Source organism: Argentina anserina, chromosome 2 (assembly GCF_933775445.1).
Source record: "Argentina anserina chromosome 2, drPotAnse1.1, whole genome shotgun sequence".
NCBI classification, from domain to species: Eukaryota; Viridiplantae; Streptophyta; class Magnoliopsida; order Rosales; family Rosaceae; genus Argentina; species Argentina anserina.
In genome coordinates this window covers 25,730,841-25,755,575 of record NC_065873.1, presented here as the reverse complement: position 1 = coordinate 25,755,575, position 24,735 = coordinate 25,730,841, and the positions used below count along the sequence as shown (strand labels likewise).

The 24,735-nt window shown below is 38.4% G+C and overlaps 1 protein-coding gene and 1 long non-coding RNA gene across 3 annotated transcripts; both read right to left on the bottom strand.

The window, feature by feature from the left end:
• Positions 1-1,798: 1,798 nt before the first annotated feature.
• On the bottom strand, positions 1,799-3,446 carry LOC126784374 (transcription factor MYB87-like). The gene is made up of 3 exons (XM_050509835.1): positions 3,259-3,446; positions 3,020-3,149; positions 1,799-2,904 (listed from the first exon to the last, which is right to left on the bottom strand). Exons 1-3 carry the CDS (start codon positions 3,392-3,394, stop codon positions 1,941-1,943), a joined length of 1,230 nt encoding a protein of 409 aa, XP_050365792.1. The 5' UTR covers positions 3,395-3,446; the 3' UTR covers positions 1,799-1,940.
• Positions 3,447-8,733: 5,287 nt separating this feature from the next.
• Positions 8,734-11,483, bottom strand: LOC126784380 (uncharacterized). 2 transcript variants are annotated; one of them, XR_007670913.1, is made up of 7 exons: positions 11,323-11,483; positions 10,973-11,217; positions 10,589-10,721; positions 10,334-10,437; positions 10,003-10,098; positions 8,988-9,135; positions 8,734-8,845 (listed from the first exon to the last, which is right to left on the bottom strand). It is a non-coding gene; the product is annotated as an uncharacterized LOC126784380 (long non-coding RNA). The 2 variants fall into 2 exon arrangements; XR_007670914.1 differs by lacking the exon at positions 10,973-11,217.
• Between the last annotated feature and the right edge of the window lie 13,252 nt (positions 11,484-24,735).

Sequence of the window (24,735 nt, the reverse complement as noted above, 5' to 3'; positions counted from 1 at the left end):
TACTGTAGCTGCAATTAATAGATCATCAAACAAGTGATATATAGAGAGAGATTTAGGGCCGTCTATCTATCTAATGACAAGCTTGTTGGCTACTATTTATATCACTATACATATAATTAGGGGCGGGTATAAATGACTTGAATCCCGATCTCATTCTGAACATGATGGAAGTCTAAAAACGTTAGTTATATCCCGATCATGTCTCGTTTTATTACAGTGGGATGAAATGTGAAATGAATAAATTATATCACATTTCGTCCCACTTTAAATTTCATTTGAATTTTGAACCAGTAAATATTTTATCATCACCATCCATTTATAATTTATGAAAACACCTTAGATGCATTTGATAAGGAAATGACTAACTTCAAAGAATGAATCTTGGACCTTGATTTATTTTCTAAAGATAAACAAGTCCCCGTTAATTTTCTCATTAATATATTGTTCGAGTTATATGATATAAATAAAGACGATTTGTATATTGTAAATTTCTATAAACTTAGCAATCAGAACTTATCTAATATTATATACAATATATAATTATATATGTTTTTTCCTTTTATGATAACACTAGAATTTTCATGTACAATATCTATATTGCTATAATTCGAATGATTAATTTAATTTAATAATAATTAAACACATGGTATCAAAGTAGATGATAAAGGATATTTGGAACAATTTATATGTTTTTTCTATTACAATAATTCGTACTAAAATTTTATTTGTAATTAATTAAGTATATTTAAACTCTGAGAATGTGGGATCGACCCGGTCTCATCTCAATCTCGTCCCGATCCCGACGGGATTGATCCCAGGTGGGACGAACGTTTAAAAACACAAATCTCGTCCCGATCTCGTCTTGAATTTAATGAGTGTGACGAGATGCGGTCCCATGCCCACCCGTACATATAATGGGGTTCCACTAGCTAATTCCATTTTCATAACTTTATAAGGAAGAGATCGACCAGAAGTGTGCTGATATTTCAAAGTTTGAATCCTTAATTAGTACTGTGAATTGCATAATCAATCAAAACATCAGATCATCAGAAACTGTATATATGTACCTAGAACAATGCAGTTTTAATTTATAGATGAGCACAATTTTTATTTTTATTTTTACCAGATTACCTTTATAAAAAGAAGCAAGGTATCTACGCGCGTACTAACTGGCATTCTAGCTGTGGAAGAGTCTGTGGCATCAAGAGTGAACTGATCGTCAATGTTTGAATCCTTAGAGGCTTATTAGTATGCATGAACATAATGAGAATAACATTAATTAACATATTGCATTTTACTGTCAAGAAGTACTGGAAGAATAATACCTTTAGTTTTTTTTAACTAGAATACGTTTAAATGAGAGCCTGCCGATAGTTATAGTATAATCCTGGAAGCTAGAAAGGTTAGCGTGCATAAGTGCATGTTCAGGATATATATGTATACTAGTCACTCCTGAAAGCATATTACTCAGAGAACATGCAAATTCCAAGAAGTTAACTAGCTAGGAGCCAATATCATCCTATCGATTTCAGAAGGAACATTGTGATCACCAACATAATAACTATAAAACTGCCTACATAATTACAAGAGAAAAATGCTAGCCGATCCCCACTGTCAACTAACGTACAGTATTGCTTATCATCGGACTTCAAGCTGCAATACCTAATTCTACATTAACAGAGGAATTAGGTCTAGAAATCTAATCACATTATATAATTAAAATATAATATATATCGATCAAGTAGGTCATTCAAATTACACCCGTTGCATATAATATAATAACCCTGAGGCACATCGATATAATATAATAAGAACAATCATGGCGCACATCGATAACAGATCTAAAAAAATTCGGAAGAAGATAGTTAGGGTTTACTTGGGACAATCCACTATTGCTACCAAATCTATTATTACATTGATTAATGTACACCATCATGACATTATTGTACACCATCCCCAGGATAACTACTCAAGCCGCAGATATTAGCGCATCGATCTTGAGGCATTATCATTCTCTGCATGCCTTCATGATAGTTTGAGCCTGAGGCAGCTACAAGAGGACACACCACCTGCATCTGATCACCACTCCATCCAATAGTACTTTGATCACCATAGCTAGTATTGTTACTAGTAGTACTGCTAATTGGTCTTTCATTCATCATGATCATGATGTCTTCACTGTATAAGAACTCCAACCCATTTAACTTATCTGGATCAATGTTGTACACCAAGTCCTTAAGATAGTTACTACTTTGCGCTTCTTGAAACATGTTCACAGCACCATCTCCAGCATTATCTGTCTGGTTGTTGTAATTGTTCATCTGTGCAAATTGGTCCAGGCTGCTGATATTGTTGCTGGCTACAGCTACAATCGGGCTAGCAGATGATTGCATATTGGCTGCATACTCCTCATGATAGATCTGTTGCGTTGATCTGGGAAATTGATCAACTGGCAGTTGAATATTGGCATTACAGGAGTACAAATCTTGGACATTAGGTTGAACAACATTGTCGTAATGATCTGAGTGAAATCTTCCTCCGAGCTTGATTAGCAGTTTTCTGATAGACGTATGGTCGTTGAAAGAAGGAACTACTACTTCTTGGTTTGGTAATGTGTAATTGGGTATCAATGATCCTTCGAGTACCGGTAGGTCTGGCCAGTAAGGATTTTGGCTGTCAGCCGCCACTGAATTAACCATCGAATTATTGTTCGAATTCCCACTACTGATGATGAGACCTCTTTTGATAATTTCTTGCTGTTTTAGATTTGCACTTGATCTACGAGCAGCAGCCCGGTGTTCCTTGCGATGCTTTCCGAGAAGTTTTTTCTTCAACCTTGTATTCCAGTAGTTCTTTATATCATTATCAGTTCTTCCAGGCAGTTGTGCTGCAATTATAGACCACCTATATACCCAGTACACAAACAGTTAATTAAAATTAATGGCAAATATAGTTCTATCTGTGGTATATTTGAATGATTAACTAGGGCTAGCAAATAGGAAGTTGTGTAATTATGTACCTGCTTCCAATACTTATATAGAGGCTGCATATTAAGTTGTCTTCTTCTTCAGAAAATCCTCCATGTTTGATGTTTGGGCGCAGATAGTTCAACCATCTGAGTCGGCAGCTCTTCCCACATCTCTTAAGGCCTAATTTATAAGAAAAATAAGCTTAATTGAATACTTTCAGGTCACAGCTAGGTCAGATAACCTTTAATTCCATCAAAATAAAACTATGATTGAGAAAATAGGCATATACCGATCTTTTGAGGCAAAGCGATCCAGTTACCACCGGTGCCGTGTAGGTCAATATACGACTTGAGCTTGGAATCTTCTTCAGGTGACCACGGCCCTCTCTTCACGTTCGCTTTGTCACAACAAGGAGCTCTCCCCATCTTTGAATCCTTCTAAGAGATCAAGCTTAATCCAGAGAGATTAGCTAACCCACAAGATACTGTTATGAACATATGATGTGAGAGAGGAACAGATAGCTAGATAGAGAGATATTATATATAAAATGGTGATCAAATAAAGGGGATAAACATGGTTCCCGGAATGAGGCCAAATGGAATTTAGAAAAGGGTGTGGCAGGAAGAAGAGAAAGTCGAGTGTTTTGAATAGAAAATTGTGAGAAAAGGAGCGTGCCAGAATGGCTGAATGGGAGAAGCTAAGGATTTTCTTCTTGTCTTTCTTACTGTAGAATATCACTTTTCATTTATATCATCATATATATTCAGGGGCTGCTACCACCTGATTAATTTTTTTCTCTTGGAACTATAAGTCCAACAAGCTCATCCTCACCATCCATCCTTGGCTGACTAGCTAGTTCTGTACATGACATACTTTAATAATTTGAACATTTTACATTAATGGAACCATATTGTGTGTGAGTGTGTATTGGGTGTGGAAATCCGTAAGCTAAGGTATGGATTTCCATTTTTTGCGAACGTTCCAATCGAGTTTTCACATCTTCACCGTCTAATCTTTAGGTAATAACGTATATATCACTTTTGTAAAATTTCAGCCAATTTGATAATCATTAAGGTATTTAACTAGATTAAACCAATAAACGGATTAAATATGCCGAATTTGAATTGTTTATGTTTATAATAGAAAAACGTAATTTTGAGTTACTTAACAATTATCATATTTGATGAAAAATTGCAGAAATGATCAATACGTTATTTAGGTTATTACCTAAAGATTAGACAATAGAGATGTGAAAACTCGATCATAAAATTAACAAAAAATGGAAGTCTGTACTTTAAACTACGGTACTGACGCTCCTACCGGAAACAAACTATATATATATATATTGTCTGAGACATATGTCTTATTGGCCTTGTAATATATATTTTTATATTTATACATCAAATCATGCATTATTACTTATATATACATGTAGAGAGAGTCGAGGAAAAGATAGGTTAACTGGTCGTCTCGTTAGGAATTTAGGTCTGGGAATTCTATGCTAGCATTTTCAGTACGTTTTTATGTCTGTAGCTTTTCAGGAGATCGTACTAATACTTTCACCTCCCTAAATTCCATCCAAACTAACTTGCTTATAAGACGTATAATAGTTATTATTCTTAGCTGATTTTACATTATATATATAGGGGCGATCGAGAGGCACGTTCATGATTTTGAAAAATGTGGACGAAACCAGGTGGCAGCCCCATATTGGTGAGAGTCAACCTATTCGTGATGCCTGTGTATTCGGATTGGTGAACGTTCTCTATTTGGAGCGTGTGTGTATGTGTAGGCGTGTCAATACTTGCGTACAAAAGTTTGTCGTATGTGAGTAAGCTGTCTTAACTTTTAATGCCAGCGAATGTGATGAAGGTTAAAAAATTTCCTTCGTTAGGTCGAACGTGTAGGTCGCCTGGTTTGTCCAAACCTTCTTTCGCATTTCAGTACGAGTCATTATTGGTACTTAATCATTACGGAGTGAGTAAGCAAAGATTTAATAGGTAAACTGGGTTGCTAAGGACATGAGGTCTTTAGTGGTTTGGTAGTTGTTCGCTGGTTTGCCTCAATGAGGACTTGAATAGGGTTTGCCCGATGTGTCTTGTTTAGCAGACATACTAATTTGTTTGTTGAGAGTTATGTATTCTTCTATGCTCTTCATCCATTTATATAGTGATAAAATTATGGTTTTAGCAATTCCTTCGTCTCTAAGAATTATAGATTTCCTTCCGTAAAGAGTTTGATTCTGATTACAACTAGGATTCTCACATCATTGCCGACTTTGGCAGCTCATTATTACTTGTGATCTTAGCGAACAACTTCTTTTTGCAAGTAGGATTCCGCATATCTTATCAAATAAAAATAATAAAAATAGTTTTGACCGCAAGTATCGGTTTTTGGGCTAATTAAATTGCTTAGAATTTAACATTTCGTTAAATTGGGCTCAAACACCAAGGTTCAAAATATCGGTATCGGGGGATATATCGTTTTTTTGAAAAAGGGAGATATCGGATATATCGGAGATATATCGGGGATATTGGAAAAAAAATATCGTTCCTCTTCCGAAATTATTTATTTATTTATTATTGAATTACATACAAACAAATACAATTATTAATTTTATCTAGTACTAGAAAGAAGATCTAGGTTCTTGAAAAGATGCACGTTGGTCAACAAAACTACAATACTTTGCCCAAGACATACGAGCCATATAGTACAAATAGTAATGGTTAACATGATAGTCATATATCTCTTTTGAGTTACTAATAGTTTCTCCGAGAATGAGATAGTAAGGATGAACCAAACTCGAAAATTGATCATAAACGTCTCCAAACTGACCATAATTGTAAATAGGATGACCAGATTGATAGTTGACTTCATGTGATTCGTTTGACATCCCACTGTGTTATGTGCTTAAACTGATAGAATCAAAACTTAAGGCAACTGAACTAACATCAGATGAAATATTTTGATCATCAATGGGTCCTCTTGTCCTCCTCCTGCACCTATTTTTCTGTTGTGCACCATGATCGCCTGCTCTAGATCCATGATTCTCATCTTGGGTAGCATGATCAAAATTACTTTCACAAGTAAACTGCTCAAATTATTCACCTACATAAAATTGTCCATATCCAAACCTTATATCTCCACCACCTTGTTGACTTCCACCACTACCATCACCATTACCACCACCACCACCATCATCATCATCACTATCTGAACTATCTAGAGTTGCTACACCGCCCCACACACTAGCATTATTAAAATCATCTCTCGGGTCTCTAACTTCATCAAATAATACCTTGTTTACATCAATTCTAAAATCAGTTGCCTTTTCTACGACATGTGGAGGAGGGTTGTCATTTTCATCATCAAGGTGTACATGCATAATCTAATCATGAAGAGGATCAATGTCATTCTGAAGTGGTTCATAGCAACATGAAGTAGATCGATATAGTTGTTTTCATTGATCACATTATCCTTTGCTCGTTTATCACGTAGTCGTAACTTCGTGTTATAGTAGTAATATACGAGTTTTTCCAACTTTTGATATGCAAGACGGTTCATTTTCTTTGTATGAATAAGAGCAAAAGTACTCCACTTTCTTTCACAAGCAGAAGAGGAAGCCGTTTGTGCTAAAATACGCATGTCAAATTTCAGTATTATCATCCTTCCATGATAGGTTCACAGGTTGCTAGCAATCTATGAAGGTATGAGGGAACTTCTAGGAGACAAAGACTACAATGTAACCCATGTTTTCTTACTTTCCCCAATAGTGCTCAAGGAGAACACTCTTTATCTAGATATCCTTTGAGAGGACGTCAAGAAGATAAAAATTACTACTCTTTCTATATTCCTCGAGGAGAACATTTGTTACTAAAATTCTGGATATTCTCTTATGATCGTCATGAGAGTGTGAGACTATATTGTGACCCTTTATTTTGGATTCTCTGAAGGTCAATGAGAGTACTAGTCACTGATATGGCTTGACTTTTAAGAGTTAAGACTTGAACTTTCACTCATCTTCTCAATATCTTTTACGAAAAATTGAAAATTAGCCGATTGAAAGACTACTCTTCTAGTCTTATTTTTTATATCCCTCGAGGCTCGAGGTGATTAATTAATCAGAAAATCCAGGTCAAGGAGAGTTTCAGACATCCTCAAATTGAGTTAAATTTTTTTAAGTGAAAATTTTCAAATATTTCTCTAAAATATCGAAGATATATCGGATATATCGTAAATATCGGAGAAATATTGGAGATATTTTATGTTATCGGAGAAATATCGCAGATACGGGAAAAAATAAGATATTTACCCTTAAGATATATCGTTTTTTTGAAAAAGGGGGATATCGGAGGATATATCGGAAATATCAGGAAGATTTTGTTCCTTGTCAAACACAACCAAGTAATATGTGGGTCCCACCCTTGTCTTCACGATGAAGATGAAATTTCTATCCCTTTTGAAGGATCTAGATTTCATAATGCTTCACATAAAATTTCTCTACTTTGATTTATGCCTCTGGCCAATGGGATGAGCTTTGTTGCAGGTGATTGATTGTATCGGACACGAAGCTTCTCCATTTTTCATTGATGAATTTTCGACAAAACTTCCTACATTTCTCGCTTTTGAGTTTTATCAATCGGACACCGAAGCTTTCTCCATTTTTCATACCGACGTCAGTGCTTTCACTAGAATCCAATCATCCCCGACGACGTTTATCTTCCTGAACGAAGTCCATGACCATCCCTAACGACGTCACCAAGAAGATGAGGGCCAAAGAGGTTGACGTCGAAGGTCTGAGCAGCAACCTCACCGGAAAAATCATGTTCGATCAATGTCGACTGCAAATCGGCAACCGGTGACTCCACTGACATGCAAGGCTTAATTCGGCAATGGAATCGTCGTCGGGGTGGCTGGATTTTGGTGAAAGTGCTGACGTCCACATTTTTGTTGCTTTGCGGACGCCCGCTCTTGATATTTCCTATATATATATATCGTATATGGACATCAAAATTTCAAAAGAATTAAGAGTGCAATAGTACATACGTATGTGTTGGTGTACTGATGTAATACATTGTTAACAGTGGCGGAACTTGAAAAATAATTTCGAATGGGCCAATTTTTATTTTATTTTTTATTTTGGGTTTAGAACCTAGACAAGCTAGGAGGCTCATCCCCAAAATACTCTTCCTCTTCCTCTTCCTCTTCCTCTTCCTCTAAATACTCTATTAAATTAAATATAATCATGATTTATTAATGAGTATGTCATATGTGATATGTATATGGAAACTATAATTTTTTTGAAAGAAAAAATAATCACCATTTAGTATTGAGAATAACATATTCGTAAGGAAATAAAGATAAGTATTCTGTCGGAGGGGCAATTTATACTAAATATATAACTAATTGTGTAATTAAAACCTAATTAAGGGGGGAGAATAAATGTTCACCGGAGGAGCCATGACTCCTCAAGTCTCCAAAGAGATCCGCCACTAACTGCTAGGACTGTAAGTGAAAGAGTTAGCTAGTTCTATGACCAGTTGCTGCTCCTGTTAGCTAAGATTGAAAACAAAGTCGAGATCGATCAGTATGTTGATCCTTTTCAGCAGTGGCCAACAAGAGAAAAAGAACGCAAACCAAAGAGAAACCAACTAGGTGGTCGATTATGATGGGTAGTTTCTGTGACGTATGATCAACATCAAGAACTAGGTAGGCATAGAAAGCATCTGTTCTAAACTGACCAGTGGAAAACTATATATACTAGAAAAAATGCCCGCGCGTTGCAGCGGGTTTGGCTATTTTGCAATTTACTTCACGACTTCACGTAATAGACCAACTAATAGTTCGCATAACAGAAAATTGTCTCAAAAAATAAACTGCAAATGTAGTTTTAATCATTTCCCTAAACATAAACCCGGACATTATAAATCATAATTATCTCATAAAAATACTACTGCATTCAAAAATAAAAGCTAAGAATACTATTGAAGCACAAAATAGAAGCAAGGAGAGATATACCCAATGGGGAACATGTAAAAACCCTAGGTAGTATCCCGTGCGTAGCTGTAGGACAAATAGCTAGCATAGGCTGATGCTTCAATACCTTCAGCACGCAACAAACTCGTTCTCCTCTTTCACATAGTAATCTTATCCCTCAGCTTTCCATCTATAACAGAAACCAAGAAATTCAACCAAAATTTTGTTATGTTCCAAAAATGAGGGAAGATCCACATATAATATCTAAAATAAGTAATGCCTTCACAGAGAACTCCTATGAACAAAACTAACTGCTCTTCAAATTAGAAAAGTTCATATTTGTAACGAAAAGCAAACAATAGAAATAGGTCAAATAATCACATAAACATTAATATAAACAATTTCATATAATAAATTGATTAAAAAATGAATCACAAAATAAAAATAAAAAAAGAAGAAGAAAAAACAAACCTATATGGAAGGGGAACAAAAAAGCCAAAATGAAGAACATCAGCAAAAATAATTTAGATTATGTAATAATTCCTTTCAAAGTTTCAAACCAAAAGAAGATGTGATACAATGGAATTATAAAGCTTACATGCGATTGCCGCACACATATCATTCTTATCTATCAGAAACCAACAATAAGGGAAAAAATTTTATTGTGATATTTATATTGTAATAAAAAAATGATGTTGTGATTTGTTGTGTCTCTTAAAGAAAAACTTAATATCAATTGAACCATCACTCTAACTGAGATCATGCTTCTTTATTTCCTGCACAATTAATCAAATAAAAATATCACGGAAACAAACATGCAAGTAATGCAATATTTAACACAGTAAAAAGAAAAGATAACAATGAAGAAAAAAATCTAGACAAAAAAAAGTCTTTTAAATTCAATAGCAAATCAATTGAAGTCAATATCACTTAAAACCAGCACAATTGATCACTAAGCATAAACTAAAATTCTTCAAAATCAGATTCCATTCGGAATACAGAAGGGACCAAACCCAAAAATTAGAAAGACATATTACTAATTAAAATGGATTCTAACCTTTTGCAGAGGTGGATTGCTTTAACAGCATACACAGCGCGACTCGTTGTTTGCATCTCCAATTCCCTTAATTTATTGCGAAAAGGAAGGTGATTGCTGCTAAGATGAAAAAGGAAAGCTGCTCATGTCATTGTTTTCATTTGGATAGTCCGAAGCCAAGGGAGGAGCAATTCCCAAATTTATATCAAGATTATTATCAACGCATGTTCAATAAATAGTTGAATGCATGACATAGCAATATCAACAAAGGACGAAGTTTATGTCCAGCTCAATTGATTTGATGATAGACTTCATACAAAGATCATAATTGATTCTCTAGTTACAAAAGTACCTGCATTGCTGGACTCAGTCACAATCTCCCCATCATATAAGCTTGGATTAAAGTTGGTGAGCGCTTCCCTTTCATGGCAATTGATGGCAGCCTGGTCATATGCTCTGATTTCAAAGGAAAACACTACTCACTTACTAATGGCATCACATGGTTCATAAGATCTCAAATTTATGCATTAATAAAATAGTGCCTATTTATTAACGTAAAAACCTTGCAGCTTCAATCTCACTATTAAATAGACCCAGATATATATACCTGCAGGCAAGCCATAGCCAATGAAAACCAATTTATGAGTTCATCCAACAGAAACCCATTCAACAGAGGCCAATCAAATACCTCAGTATGGAAGATAAACGATCAAACCCAGATCCCAATAACCAAATCGCACCTGAAACAACCACCAACGCATAAGTCAATAAATCACAGCATAAAAATCAATCACCCAAAGAAGACCAATCACCAAAATGCAATTACCATAAACCCAGACTCTAGATCACCATCCAGAAACCCAACCGTAAATTGCATTTATATTTTATTGAATGAAGCTTTAGAGTGATGAGAGTAACAAATTGTAACAACATATCTAAAACAGATAAAGATAAATATTAGCAAGCCAAAGTGGGAAAGCAAAAAACAAACCAACAGTCCAAAACAGCAAATGAATAGCCGAGGTTCATTTGATAAAAGATAACTAATGGTAGTATCGATCGAGCTCTGGGGTGCTTGGTCATTCTTCTCTAGCATCAGGGAATGTTTTCATGAACTCCAATAGTGAAGTCTTAATTCCTTCCATTAAGAAATTAAAAAAAAAGACATTCATAGCACAACTTTCAGGTTCCGTATCAATCCATGATGCGCCAAAATCACTATTTGCATAAATAGACCTACCCAAAGAGTAAGAAGAAACTTTGAGAAAAGAAAAAGAACGGACCAACCACCAAATGCAAACTCAAAATCAAGAACGTAGCAGAAGTGAACATTGAACATACTCAAAAGAAGATCGCTTCTTCTGTCGCCCTATGACCTCAATCTCTGTCTCTAGATCCCCAGAAAAAAGCCTAAATCTGAGAAAGATTTCCAATGGATTGGATGGAGGAGGAACCAACTGAGACTGATGGAGAATGGATTAGAAGCCTCAGGAATCAGAGACGTTTGCGAGGAGGTGAGAGTTATGACACGTGTACACCCTCCGACTTTCATACAGACGTGAATGGCAGGAACGCAAATGACAGAAAACCGAGGACAGAACCGTAATTGCCACACGAGCTGGGAACAGTGCTTAGCTACAGGGCACCGACCAACTCAAAAATAGTATATAGTAAATTTGTAGCTACAACGCTTTTCAGGTAAGGAGGTCATTATCTTAGCTTAAGGTACGGATTTTCATTTTTGACCAACTTTTCAATCGATTTGTCACATCTCCACCGCCCAATATCTAGGTAATAATGTTTAGATCATCTCCACAAAATTTCAGCCGATTCCATAACCGTTAATGTACTCTCCGTACTCATAACTTCGATTTTCTACTCAAAATATAAACGGTTCAGGTTCGGCAAATTCAATACGTCTATTGGTTTTGATTAGTTCAATAACTTAACGATCATGAAATCGGCTGAAATTTTGTGGAGATGATCTATACGTTATAACCTAGATATTGGACGGTGGAGATGTGAAAAATCGATCTAAAAGTTGGTCAAAAATGAAAATATGTACTTTAAGTTAAAATAATGACTTTCTTACTTGAAAAATCCTGTTTGTCGCTATATATATAGCAAAAGTACGTACGTACGAATCATGAGTGTATGTAAGTACGTACCATATATCTATGCAAAATTCACCCTTTTTTCCCTTGTGATAAAAGCAAATTCAGGACATCCTCTGATAGTACTATATATTACTAAGATGCAATCATTGCAATGTATATATCAAATCGGTAGCTAGCTGCCTAGCTCAGCTTGCTAGTGTCAAATTCTGGTGTCCCTTGCCTGACCATTATTGCTTTGTTGCTCGTCAATCTCCGATCTTTCTCTTCTGTCTGTGTTTCGCTACTTGCTAGTGCTCGCTGCCGCGCTTGACAGTCGTGCATAAATCTCGCATCCATAAATATTGAGCAACCAAGCAAGGTCGCAAGAAATCCCAAGAAGTAGTGCTTAAATTGTCTGCGCTGCCTCTCTTTTGAGTTTTTTTCCAGATAAAGGTCATAGTTAGTTGGCTAGCTAGTTAATTAGCTCATGGTCAAAACACGACTTCCTTATATTTGAGATTTTTGTAATTTAATAATCAAAAATTCAAAACCATTCATTTTCTAGTTCATATAATTAATTCCCTTTTGTATGCGTTGAACAACCATTACAGATTATAAAGTTGCATGTTCAGTAAGTCACGATCAACATACTGTATCACTCAATTACTTATCTCGATATTCGATATTCAATGAATTCCTAACTAACGGACCGACATGTTTGAACAATGACTGTCGGTATATATAAATCTAAAGTGGTTTTTTCAATGTGCACGTAAAGTTACGAGAATTTATTATATATATGTGTATCTTCTTGTTATTAGTTAATATTTTATTATATTTATTTCTTATTTATTATTTATATGTAAATAATTTTTTTATTATTTTTACCGCATACATATTAATTATACCATAATATAATAAGATGACTGAGTACACCACATGTCATTGTCACGTGGTGTGGTAGGTACACAAAATAATTACTCATAAAACTAATTACCTCAAGGCGACTTCTTTCTAATTAGCGCTATTGTTGTTCTCATCGATACTTCATTTCGATTACAACTCTCAAACCCTTTCACATGTGTATATGTTTGGGTTTTCATGATCATCAAATAGGAACCCTGATCAAAACTCACCAGATTTAGTGATGTGTGTTCTTATTATCACATACGTATAGGGCTGGCTATGGGAAGTGCCGGTGGTGCGGTCAAATAAGGCCCTCTCATTTGACAAGGCCCCAAAACTTAGATTGTTAAAAAAAACTACTACTAATTAATTTTTAAAACCAATTACACATATTATGTACTTTACTTTAGTTGGTATGGTTTGTTTTCTTAGTTAACATGGCACACATGTTTTGGGTTCAAAACCCAGTCTTTCCATTATTTTTTAACCAACATTTTTATATTTACAATCCCTAATCTTTATTGTTAACCAACATTTATATTTTTAATTTCTAACCTCTGCCTCAAACCCAGATTCCCAAAACCATTATTCTTTTGTGAATTACAAAATAATATTCCAATGGTTGTTATGTTATCTCTTGGTAAGGTTTAGTAACACTACAAAAAATATGAGAAACATGCACAAATCATTTGTGGCTCAAATGTGGCTTTTAATGGTGTGGCCTTTTCTCAAAATCCCACAAATCCACCACAAATGTGGCTTTTAAATATAATAGTGATGCAGGATGAAATAATTGTGTATTATTGAATGATATGGTGGCCTATATATAAGCATTTACAAAACCACAATCCCGTAGGATTCAGAGTCCTAATCTATTACGGAGATGCTAATCTATCCCCTAACAGGAAACCTATTAGGCTAAGACACACATAATGGTAGAATAGTAATTCTCCCGGAACACTCCCCCTTGTGTCGCATGCCTAGGTTGCATGGTGCACATATCGTTGCCTCGGTAAAAACCTTGTCAAGCAAAACAAAAACCTCTTGGGTAAAACAAAAGCTTGATCGAAGGGAAAAAGAGCACAACGCACCAACTACTTAAGGATCTTAACATGTGATGTAGACTCCCCCTGAAGTCTACCAAACTCTAGTGTTCCGATAAACGACGCATGCCAATGCTCTTCACATGTTTCACAAAAGTAAATTTAGGCAAAGACTTGGTGAACAAATCCGCAACATTGGATTCTGAACTCACTTGATTGATCTGAACATTCAAAAACTTCTGTTGTTGAACGTTGTAGAAGAACTTAGGCAAAATATGCTTGGTGTTGTCTCCCTTGATGAAACCTAACTTTGTCTGCTCTATGCAAACAACATTATCTTCATAAATGCACGTAGGTTGATCAGTTGTAGAGACTAATCTACAAGAATCACGAATATGGCGAACAAGTGATCGTAGCCAAACACATTCTTTAACTGCTTCATGGAGAGCGATGATCTCCGCGTGATTCGAAGAAGTAGCAACAAGAGTTTGCTTTGTGGATCTCCAAGATATCGCCGTATTCCCAATGGTAAACACATAACCGGTTTGAGAACGAGCCTTGTGAGGGTCAGAGAGGTACCATGCGTCGGCATAACCATCTAACTAGTTGTTTGGAGTCTTTGCATCGGGGGAAAGAGCTGCACGGGACCGGTTGCTGCTCTCGGCACCGCGCACGGTCTCCAGGCCATGGCGGTCGGCGGCGTCGCTGCGGCGTACGGCGGCAAGGCCGGGGTCGGCGACGGCGGTGGTGTGGGGAGATACCGTGGCGGTGTTCTCTCTGCAATAGGGGTAGAACAATCCCATGTCAAGGGAACCTTTCAAGTATCGAAATAAATGCTTGATTCTATTCCAATGACGTAGCGCAGGCGCGGAGCTAAATCTAGCTAATAAGTTCACTGCGAAAGATATGTCCGGTCTAGTGCATTGAGCAAGATACAATAGTGCCCCAATCGCACTAAGGTATGGAACTTCAAGACCAAGAACTTCTTCGTCATCCTCTTTAGGACGGAAGGGATCCTTCTTGATATCTAGACTTCGGACGACCATGGGAGTAGACAATGGACTGCATAGATCCATATTGAAACGTCGAAGCATCTTCTGCATGTAATTTGACTGATGCACTAAGATGTCGTCGGCCCTATGCACAAGCTCAAGGCCGAGACAGAATTTCGTCCTCCCTAGGTCTTTCATCTCAAATTCCGACTTCAAATAAGACACGGTCTCTTCAATCTCATCAAGAGTACCGATTATGTTCATGTCATCAACGTAGACCGCAACGATGACGAATCCGGAATTTGTCTTTCGTATGAACACACATGGGCATAGTTCATCATTCTTGTAACCCCTCCTCACCAAGTATTGATGCAACCGATTGTACCACATTCTTCCGGATTGCTTTAACCCGTACAATGAACGACGTAATCTGACTGCATGAGCACTCCGTGGTCTGAAGGCACTTGATGGAGGTAAAGGTAGTCCCTCTGGAGCTTTCATGTATATCTCTGTGTCAAGATCCCCATAGAGATAAGCTGTGACCACATCCATAAGCTGCATGTTTAGTCTTTCGGACACTACCAGACTAATGAGGTAGCAGAAGGTAATGATGTCCACAACAGGAGAATAAGTCTCTTCATAGTCAATACCAGGTCGTTGTGAGAATCCTTGCTCCACGAGTCTTGCCTTATATCGCACGATCTCGTTCATCTCATTACGCTTACGAACGAAGACCCATTTATGTCCAACAGGTTTGACATCTCTTAGAGTCAATTCAACCTTTCCGAAGACTTCTCGCTTCGCTAATGAGTCAAGTTCTGCTTGAATTGCTTCCTTCCACTTCGGCCAATCTGCTCTGCGTTCACATTCAGCTACATATCGAGGTTCAACGTCGTCTTCAGATATGATCTCATGTGCGACGGAATAAGCGAAAACGTCATCAATGCATGTAGTGGCTCGGTTTCGGACCGACTGCTCACTTGTGTAGTTTACTGAGATTTCGTTGTTCTCTGGCATCAAACAAGGTTCCATAGCGTCCCACGGTAACACTTGAGTTGATTCATGGACATAGCTGTAATCAGAGACAACTTCATACGATGGTGATTCATCGTTGATGACGCGATGTGCCTTAGTCATTCGCTTCTTTCTAGGTTTTGAATCCCTAGAGTTTATCGGTCTCCCTTTTTTTCTTTGAGGAGCCGAGGCTGAAGCTTCTCCATGCCGGGCCATCTCGGCATCGTTGCCACAAGGGGCGCCGGCAACACCACAGCGTACGGTGGTGCCGCCGCCGGCCTCCGTCCCACTGTCAAGGGCGGTGCCAACGTTGCTAGGTCCAGGAGCTTGTCTTCCACGCCCGTATTTCGGGACATCCAACCGTGCCGGTACGTTCGCAGCGGGTATGTTTGATCTCGTCACTTTAGCAATATCTACAAAGCCATCGGGCATCGAATCCGCGACACTCTAGAGGTCGATAATGCGTTGCACTCCTAACTCGCTTTGAGCAGTGCGGGGATCATAATGAGACATAGTGGAGACACACCACGTCAATTCCTGACGTTCATTTGGAATGATAACATTTCCATCTCCCCCTAACGACGGGAAGCATGTCTCATCAAAGCGACAATCCGCAAATCTTGCAGTAAAGAGATCTCCGGTGGTTGGTTCTAAGTAGCGGACAATCGTTGGGGAATTATAGCCAACATAGATACCTAATCGTCTCTGAGGACCCATCTTAGTACGCAGCGGAGGCGTAATAGGCACATAAACGGCGTAACCAAAGATGCGTAAGTGTGAAATATTGGGTTCGTAACCAGTTACCATCTGGTACGCACTAAACGCTTGGTTAGCCGCGGGTCGGAAACGAATAAGTGTCGCTGCATGCAACACTGCATATCCCCACGCAGAGACCGGCAGGTTAGTACCCATAACCATTGCCCGAGCAACAAGCTGAATACGCTTGATGGTAGCCTCTACTAGACCGTTCTGTGAATGAACATGAGGAACGGGATGTTCAACTTCGATCCCAATAGACATGCAGTAATCATCAAAAGTTTTGGAGGTGAATTCTCCAGCATTATCCAAACGAATGGATTTGATAGGATAATCGGGGTGGTGAGCCCGAAGTTTGATGATCTCAGCTAATAACTTAGCAAATGCAGCATTCCTTGTGGATAGCAAAGCGACGTGTGACCAACGCGTCGATGCATCAACCAATACCATAAAATATAGAAAAGGTCCGCATTCTAGTTGAATAGGTCCACAAATGTCACATTGGATACGTTGTAAGAATGGAATGTTCTCGGTTGAAGCCTTAGCAAAAGAAGGACTTCCTTGAAATTTAGCAAGAGAACAAGCTTTGCAAAACGAGCGATGGGCATCAGAAATTGCCATGGAGGCATTTGAAAGCACGGGAGGCATCACAAGCTCCTGTGAAGGAGGGGATGCCGCCACCGACGGCATGAAAGCCATGGAGCTGCCGAGTGGGGCATGCTCGGCCACACCATGCGGTGCATGGGTAGGCACGGCCTCACCGTGCGGAGCACGGGTGAGGTGATCCTCCAATCGCTTCCGGGACTTGAAAAATGGATGACCATGTGAATTCTTAAGAATTCTAATCATCATATCACGTGTAGGGTGCCCGAGACGGGCATGCCAAAGCATATAAGAGTCCGAATCACAAAAGTTGCGTTCAACCGCATATGATTCAAAGATTCGAATGGAAGTAAGATATAAACCATTCCCAAGACTCTTCATCTTCTCTAAGATGCGGCGATGGCCTGCTTTCTCAGAGGTAACACAAAGATATTCCTCTCCATTCTCAACATAAGTATCGAGGTGAAAACCATTGCCACGTATGTCCTTAAAACTTAGCAAGGTGCGGGGAGACTTCGGCGCATAAAGAGCGTCTACGACGTTAAGAGTCGTACCATTAGGCAACATGAAAGAAGCAGTGCCTCTTCCTTGAATGATGGATTTCGAGCCAATCGTTGTAGTCATCGAAGAAGTCGAAAACACTAGATCCGTGAACAACTGCCTGTGCTGTAGGACAGTGTGGGTGGTTCCGCAATCAGCTAGACATTCGATTTCACTGCGGGACATCTACAAAATGACAATTAAGAGAGTCAGCGACACGGGAACAATTCTATACAATACGCCGTAGGATATTGTAAAAATGGGAATCGGAACAAAGGTCGATCCCATCGAATGTATCACATGGCAATAGTACTACATTCTTCAACTAAAGAGTTGGAAATCATGGTATTGAAGCAGTGAAATACCAAACAGTAAACTAGGGTGGTATAAACCATCCAAAAATGGTGTGGAAAACGCACACAAAGAGTACCGGTGAGTGCATATAACGGACTTGGAGAAAACCGGAAAACAAACCGGAAAACCATGTCAAAAGAACTCAAAACCGGGTGAATTTTGGATGGGGAAAACGTGGCAGCAGGGAGTGCTGCAATATGCCGGAAAAATGACGAGAAACGACGGAACAAATCGTCGAAAAACTCGTTGGAAAACCGGCGGCACCGATTGCCGGAACTTCAGGTCCGACAGGGGACGCCGGCAGGAACCGTGTGGCGCCGGGAAATGGCCGGAAGACGGCGAATACGCCGGCAAAACGTGCCGGAAACGCCTGAATAGTAACCGGGTCCGGCCAAGGCAAAACGACGTCGTTTTCGACGTTCCGAGGTTCGTTTTCCGAATTTTAAGTTCCAAATTCACAATGTAGTGCTATTGGGGTCTCATGTGACCCAAAAAGCGTCTAATTTAAAAACCACGTGAGTTGCACACGTTGATCATCATGCTAAGTGTCAGATAAATAAAATTCTCAAAGAGATCATCTTGTAAGCAAGAAATGAGAAATTTTATTGAATGCCAATCTTTAATACATCACACATAAACTTCTAATTCCAAAATCAAAAGACTATTACAAAGTCAATGAAAATAACAATGGCGGTCGGCCATAACAATACTTGAATCATAAAGCTAAAGAAGCTAAAACAACTAATCAAAGTCGGGAGTATCCATGGTAGCAACCGGAGGTCTAGCCTTAGAAGCAAGGGGCTCGGGTTTCATGGAGATATGGTGAGTCTCGTTCTCATGGTCCTCATCCACATGATTCGATTCGGGTTGTAGAAACTTCTTGTAGGCGGAGTAAGCCTTGATCATCTCTTTGCTAGCGCGACAATCGCGATTAAAGTGCTTGAAGGAGCCACATTTTAAGCATGGAGACTTGCCATTACCGGAAGTGGAGGCATTAGGAGGCGCACGGCCTCCTTGGAGTTTGGGACGGGGACGGCCTCCCCCAGAGGGTGCGGCGCCGCCACCATCACGTTCCATGTATTGGACCGAGGCCGAGATCGGCCTTGTTGCCTCCCACCACGAGAGTTGTTATTTTGGTGCTGATATAGAGCGTTCCTTGATTGATTCTTTTGCTTAGGAGTTTTCCCATAGTTAGACTGTGGCGTAGAAATTCTTTTAGTGCCAACAGGTCTATTGTTGTTGTTGAGGAGAATCTCAGAATGTCTCTCCTTCTTAGCCAAGAGTGCCATTAAGTCGGCAAAAGACCGGATCTTCCCTTCCTCTACATGAGTGCGGTACGTATGAGCTTGAACCTCATAGTTGATTGGAAACGTGTCCAATGTCTTATTGAGAAGATCTAGGTCGGTCTTGATGACACCAACGGTGCCAAGATCGGATTGCAAGCATAGCATATCCTGATTGAAATCATCCACTCTCTTATAGTCCAATAGACGGATGTTATCCCATCTAACGGTCAATTCAGGAAGAAGCTTATCATGAACGTTGTTGTACCGCAAGCGTAGTTTGTCCCATAATTCTTTAGGATCTTTTACGTTTAAGTATTGCCTCTTGAGAGTTGCATTGATGTGACGTCTCATGAAGATGAGAGTCTAAGTCTTAGCCATGGGTGGGAAATCAGCAGGAGGGTCGGCAAACATGCCTTCAATCCCTCGGCTCTCAAAAGTGAGTTCCATGTCGGAAACCCAGCGGTGGTATTCCTTTCCTTCTAGATCAAGAAGGCCAAATTCCGGTCGAGATGGCGATGACATCTACAAAACGAATACGGAATCGATTAGATTTAAGTATAATAGGAATTAGAAGGGGTGACGTATATGGTCACAAGAAAAATCGATGCAAGCGGCGATACTCATGATCGCACCCAAAATAGCGGTGCACTCAGGCGACCACACGAAAATCGATTAACTTCCCTTTCAAAACAATCGTGACTCCCCCAGGACCGTCACACAGAAAACATCGACCAAGAGGGGAAACTCATCCCTCTATAGTCTCATCGGCGTTATAAGAAAGGCCGGAATTAAGACAAGAAGAAGGCTAATAGCGCCCGATATAATATATCTATACGTTCAAAAGCGGGAACGTTTATGAAAAATTTACCTTTGAAGGTTTGTAGTATACGGGAGTAGCTTCTCTTGAGCGAAGTCCTTGCTTGTGAATTTCACGTCTCTTGCGTGAATATGCGGGAGGAGCAATTTTGAAGGCTTTGATGCGGGGACTTGCGGGGCAAAAAGATGTTTTTGCGGAGGAGAGCCTGCGGTGCTGCGGGGCTGCGTGCAGGGGCTGCGGGGCTGCGTGCAGGGGCTGCGAGGCTGCGTGCAGGGGCTGCGGGGCTGTGTGCAGGGCTGCGGGCAGGGGCTGCGGGGATGCGTGCAGGGGCTGCATGGCTGGAGGTGCGGCGGCGAGCAGGAGGTGCACCGGCGAGGAGAGGCCAGAACGTGGAATCGACGGCGGCCGGCGGAGGAGAAGATAGAGAAAAAAAATAGGGCTCTAAAAGTTCAGGGTTTTAGGGCAAAGTGCGTGATAACGTGATGCATGATGAAATAATTGTGTATTATTGAATGATATGGTGGCCTATATATAGACATTTACAAAACCACAATCCCGTAGGATTCGAAGTCCTAATCTATTACGGAGATGCTAATCTATCTCCTAACAGGAAACCTATTAGGCTAAGACACACATAAGGGTAGAATAGTAATTCTTCCGGAACAAATAGTAATTAAAAAGCCACATTTTTGGGAGGTTTTGTGAGATTTTGGAGAAAGACCACACCATTACATGTCACATTTTAGCCACAAATGAATGTGTCCTTTCCTCATATTTTTTGTAGTGTAATAGTTAAATTCTTAAAATTTAGCGAAGATTGTCAGAAAGTTCATAAGCGAATTGATAGAAAAGTACATGTAGGTTTTTATTTTAGTTTTAGTTTTCCTGTGATTTTGATGATGAATGATTGAATGCCAAGATTATCCACCTTATATGTGATGTTTGAGGTGTTCATTGACATTATATGAGTTGATTTGATGACGATTACATACCTTTATTTGTAGTTATTTCTATATAACCCTCAATTTAAGTTTCGCACTAGGCTCTTGTATGTTCAGAAGTGGCCCTGCGTATGTACAATACCCACTCATGTACATAATAATAAAACTAAATTAATTTTGTATGTGCATAATAAGCGTAGGGGTTTCCACTTATAATCAGCTATTGTATATGGATTTCCAGGGGGCTGCATGGTTAGCATGAGGCCTGAGGGTCAGGGTAAGAAAAGATCTCATGAGAAATGAGAATTCATCATGAAAGAATGAAAAACATTAGAACCAAAAGCAATAAGAAGCAGACTAATAGTCGATCATCAAATGACGTCGACGGAGCTCGTTTAAACATTAAACAGAACTGTCTTTCTTGATCTGCCAAACTGCCAATCAATTAACAACCTCAAGAACTTTGAACTCTTGCTATGAATCCTAACGTATAATTGTCATCAACGGACATGATGATGCAGATGATATTGGATTTTGAATCATAATGACTTGCTTCATGTTGCCGAAGGCCCATGCAGCCCGGTTCTTTTTATTGTCGTTTGTTTATTCCTTTTAAATTTGGCTCACGATGTGTGTGACAGAACAAACCAAAAAATATTGTACAGGTGATCGAGTGATGAGTCTTTTGGGGACATCAATTCATTCATTTGTTTTATTTCATTGGCACGTTTACTTACTTAGAATGAAATTCATCTGGAATGGAATAAAAAAGAATGAGAGACGGAATAAAATAATATGGGGGGAATGGGAATAAAACTAATTACGATTGTTGTTATTTACTTACAATAAAGAGTTAGAGTTAAAATCTAGCTTATTACTAAATTACTCTTGGAGTTGGTAGTTTTGCGGTTGGGTAGGTTTATAATTTATTAAATCCGGATTTATCCTGGAATCATTCCAGATTTAGAAGGTGGGCCCCACCACAATTAGACACTGCAATTGAATATGAAATCGATTCCGGAGGAATACAATTGAATATGAAATCGATTCCGAAGGAATATAATTTCATTCTCGTGAAGTAAATATGCCATGAGTGAATGACTAATGAATGGTTACTAGATTTTCATCAATATTTGTATCCAATTCTGATTCTCAAGAGATTTTTCTTAACCAATTATATATCAACCAACCTTATAAAGTCATAGTGGTAAATTATAATATTTTATTTAACGAAAACCTCACTATGAAACTAAGCGTAAGACAATGGTGGAATAACCTCATTTGAAAATAGTGATAAACTCAGAATACATGATCAATGTACATCTATTCCATTCACTTTGATACAATTATTATTCAATTTCGAGAATCCAGCCTTTTTTATCCTCAATAAGGCCCGTTTGAATTCCTACGAGAGTTGAATTGAGCTTTGGACATACAGTTTTGGCACCTGTTATGTATTCCATCCTGCATACATATAACTATGAGTCAATTGCATGAGCTACTATGCAAGTACAATAATGAGATTTGCCATACAAAAAGGATGAAGCCATTAATCGGTTTGAACTTGATTTTCCTTCATTAATTCATAATGAAAGTAATTAAAGTAAGGAGGATCATAGAATGGTACCTTTTATCTTTATATGTAATGTTTCCCACAGGAGCAACACCAATTGCAGTTCCTGTGCAAAACACTTCGTCAGCTTCACTCAATTCATCCACTGGAATTGGACGCTCCTCAACCTGACACAAGTGTCAGAGGCTAGGGCTTTTATGAGTAATAATAGACCCTACAAAGGCAAAAGACCAAATCTAAAATGTTCTCATTGTGAGAAGATTGGTAGGTCTAGTGTTGGTCATCAGAAAGAGACTTGTTGGATTCTTCACCCTGAGCTCAAAGCTAAGTTTCATAAAGACAAGAACTCAAGGAACCAGTCCAAGTATGTTTATCCACCAAAGGCCAATATTGCTAGCAGCAGTTCATCAGAAGGCATGATGGATTTTACTGCAAATCTCATTAATTTGATTAATGCTTTTGCAAGCTTCATCCAACAACAACAAGGAGGAAACAAGAGTAGTAATTATACTGATATGCTTGGAAAATTCATAGGCTTTCTTGCTAAGATTGATGCAGTGGACGAATGAGAGATTCCAGGTATCATTTGTGCAATTTCTACATGTTTAGAATTGAGTAAAAATCATGATTTTTGGATAGTTGACTCTGGTGCCTCTGATTATATGCTTAATGATGCATCTTCATTATCTAATTTTATATTGTTTGAAAAATCATCACAAGTATCTATTGCAAATAGGGAAAAAGTTCATATTTTGGGAAAGGGAAACCTAAAGTTGTTCTTTGAACATAAAAATTCAAACGTAATGTTTGTTCATTCTTTTCCATTTAAGCTTCTTTTTGTTGAAAGACTTATGTTTTAGATTGTCTAATCACATTCTCAACTACAAGTGTGATCTTCCAAGATCGGGTCTCGAAGAAAAAGAGTGGTGAAAGATTTTTTCTAAATGGTATGTACTACATTTCTTCATATGCAAACTTTTCCAAGTTTCTTCTTATAGAATCAAACACCACCTCTCATCAGCATGATATGTGGCACATGTGATTATCTCATCCTTCATCTCAAGTCATATTTTTTATCTTTCCTGAATTATGTAAACACTCTCACATTTGTGAGATTTGTCAAAAGTCAAAGCCAACGCATTTGCCATTTTCCAGTTCTATGTCTAGAGCTTCCAAGAATTTTGAATTGATACACTCTGACATTTGGGGACCTGCAAAAAAATTGTATAAGTTGATGGCTATAAATATTATGTGACTTTTATTGATGATTTTTCTAGAAAAACATTTGTGTACTTGAAATCTAAGACTGAAGTTGCCAGATGCTTCCAAGACTTTCATAATCTGGTTAAAAATCATTTTTTCTTCTAATATCTGCACATTAAGATCAAATAATGGCACAGAGTAAACTTCAAAAAAAATTACTCAATATCTCAGTGATCATGGCATTTATCATCAAACATCTTGTGTTGGAACACCTCAGCAAAATTGAATATTTGAGAGGAAGAATAGAGATCTACTTGAAAAAACCAGATCTCTCATGTTACAGGCTAATGTTCCAAAACGATTCTGATCTTATACTATTCATACTGCTGCATATTTGATTAATCGTTTACCTAGCAGTGTTTTGGAGTTCAAGTCACCATTTCAAGTTTTTAAGGCCAGAGATATTGATGTTAGTCATTTGAGAATTTTTGGCTGCATCTGCTACGTTCATCTGCAAGCTAAGCAAAGAGACAAGTTTGAATCTAGAGCAGTTAAGTGTGTGTTTCTGGGGTATTCTACTTCTCAGAAGGCTATAAATGCTATGATCTTGTAGCAAGAAAAGCATATGTG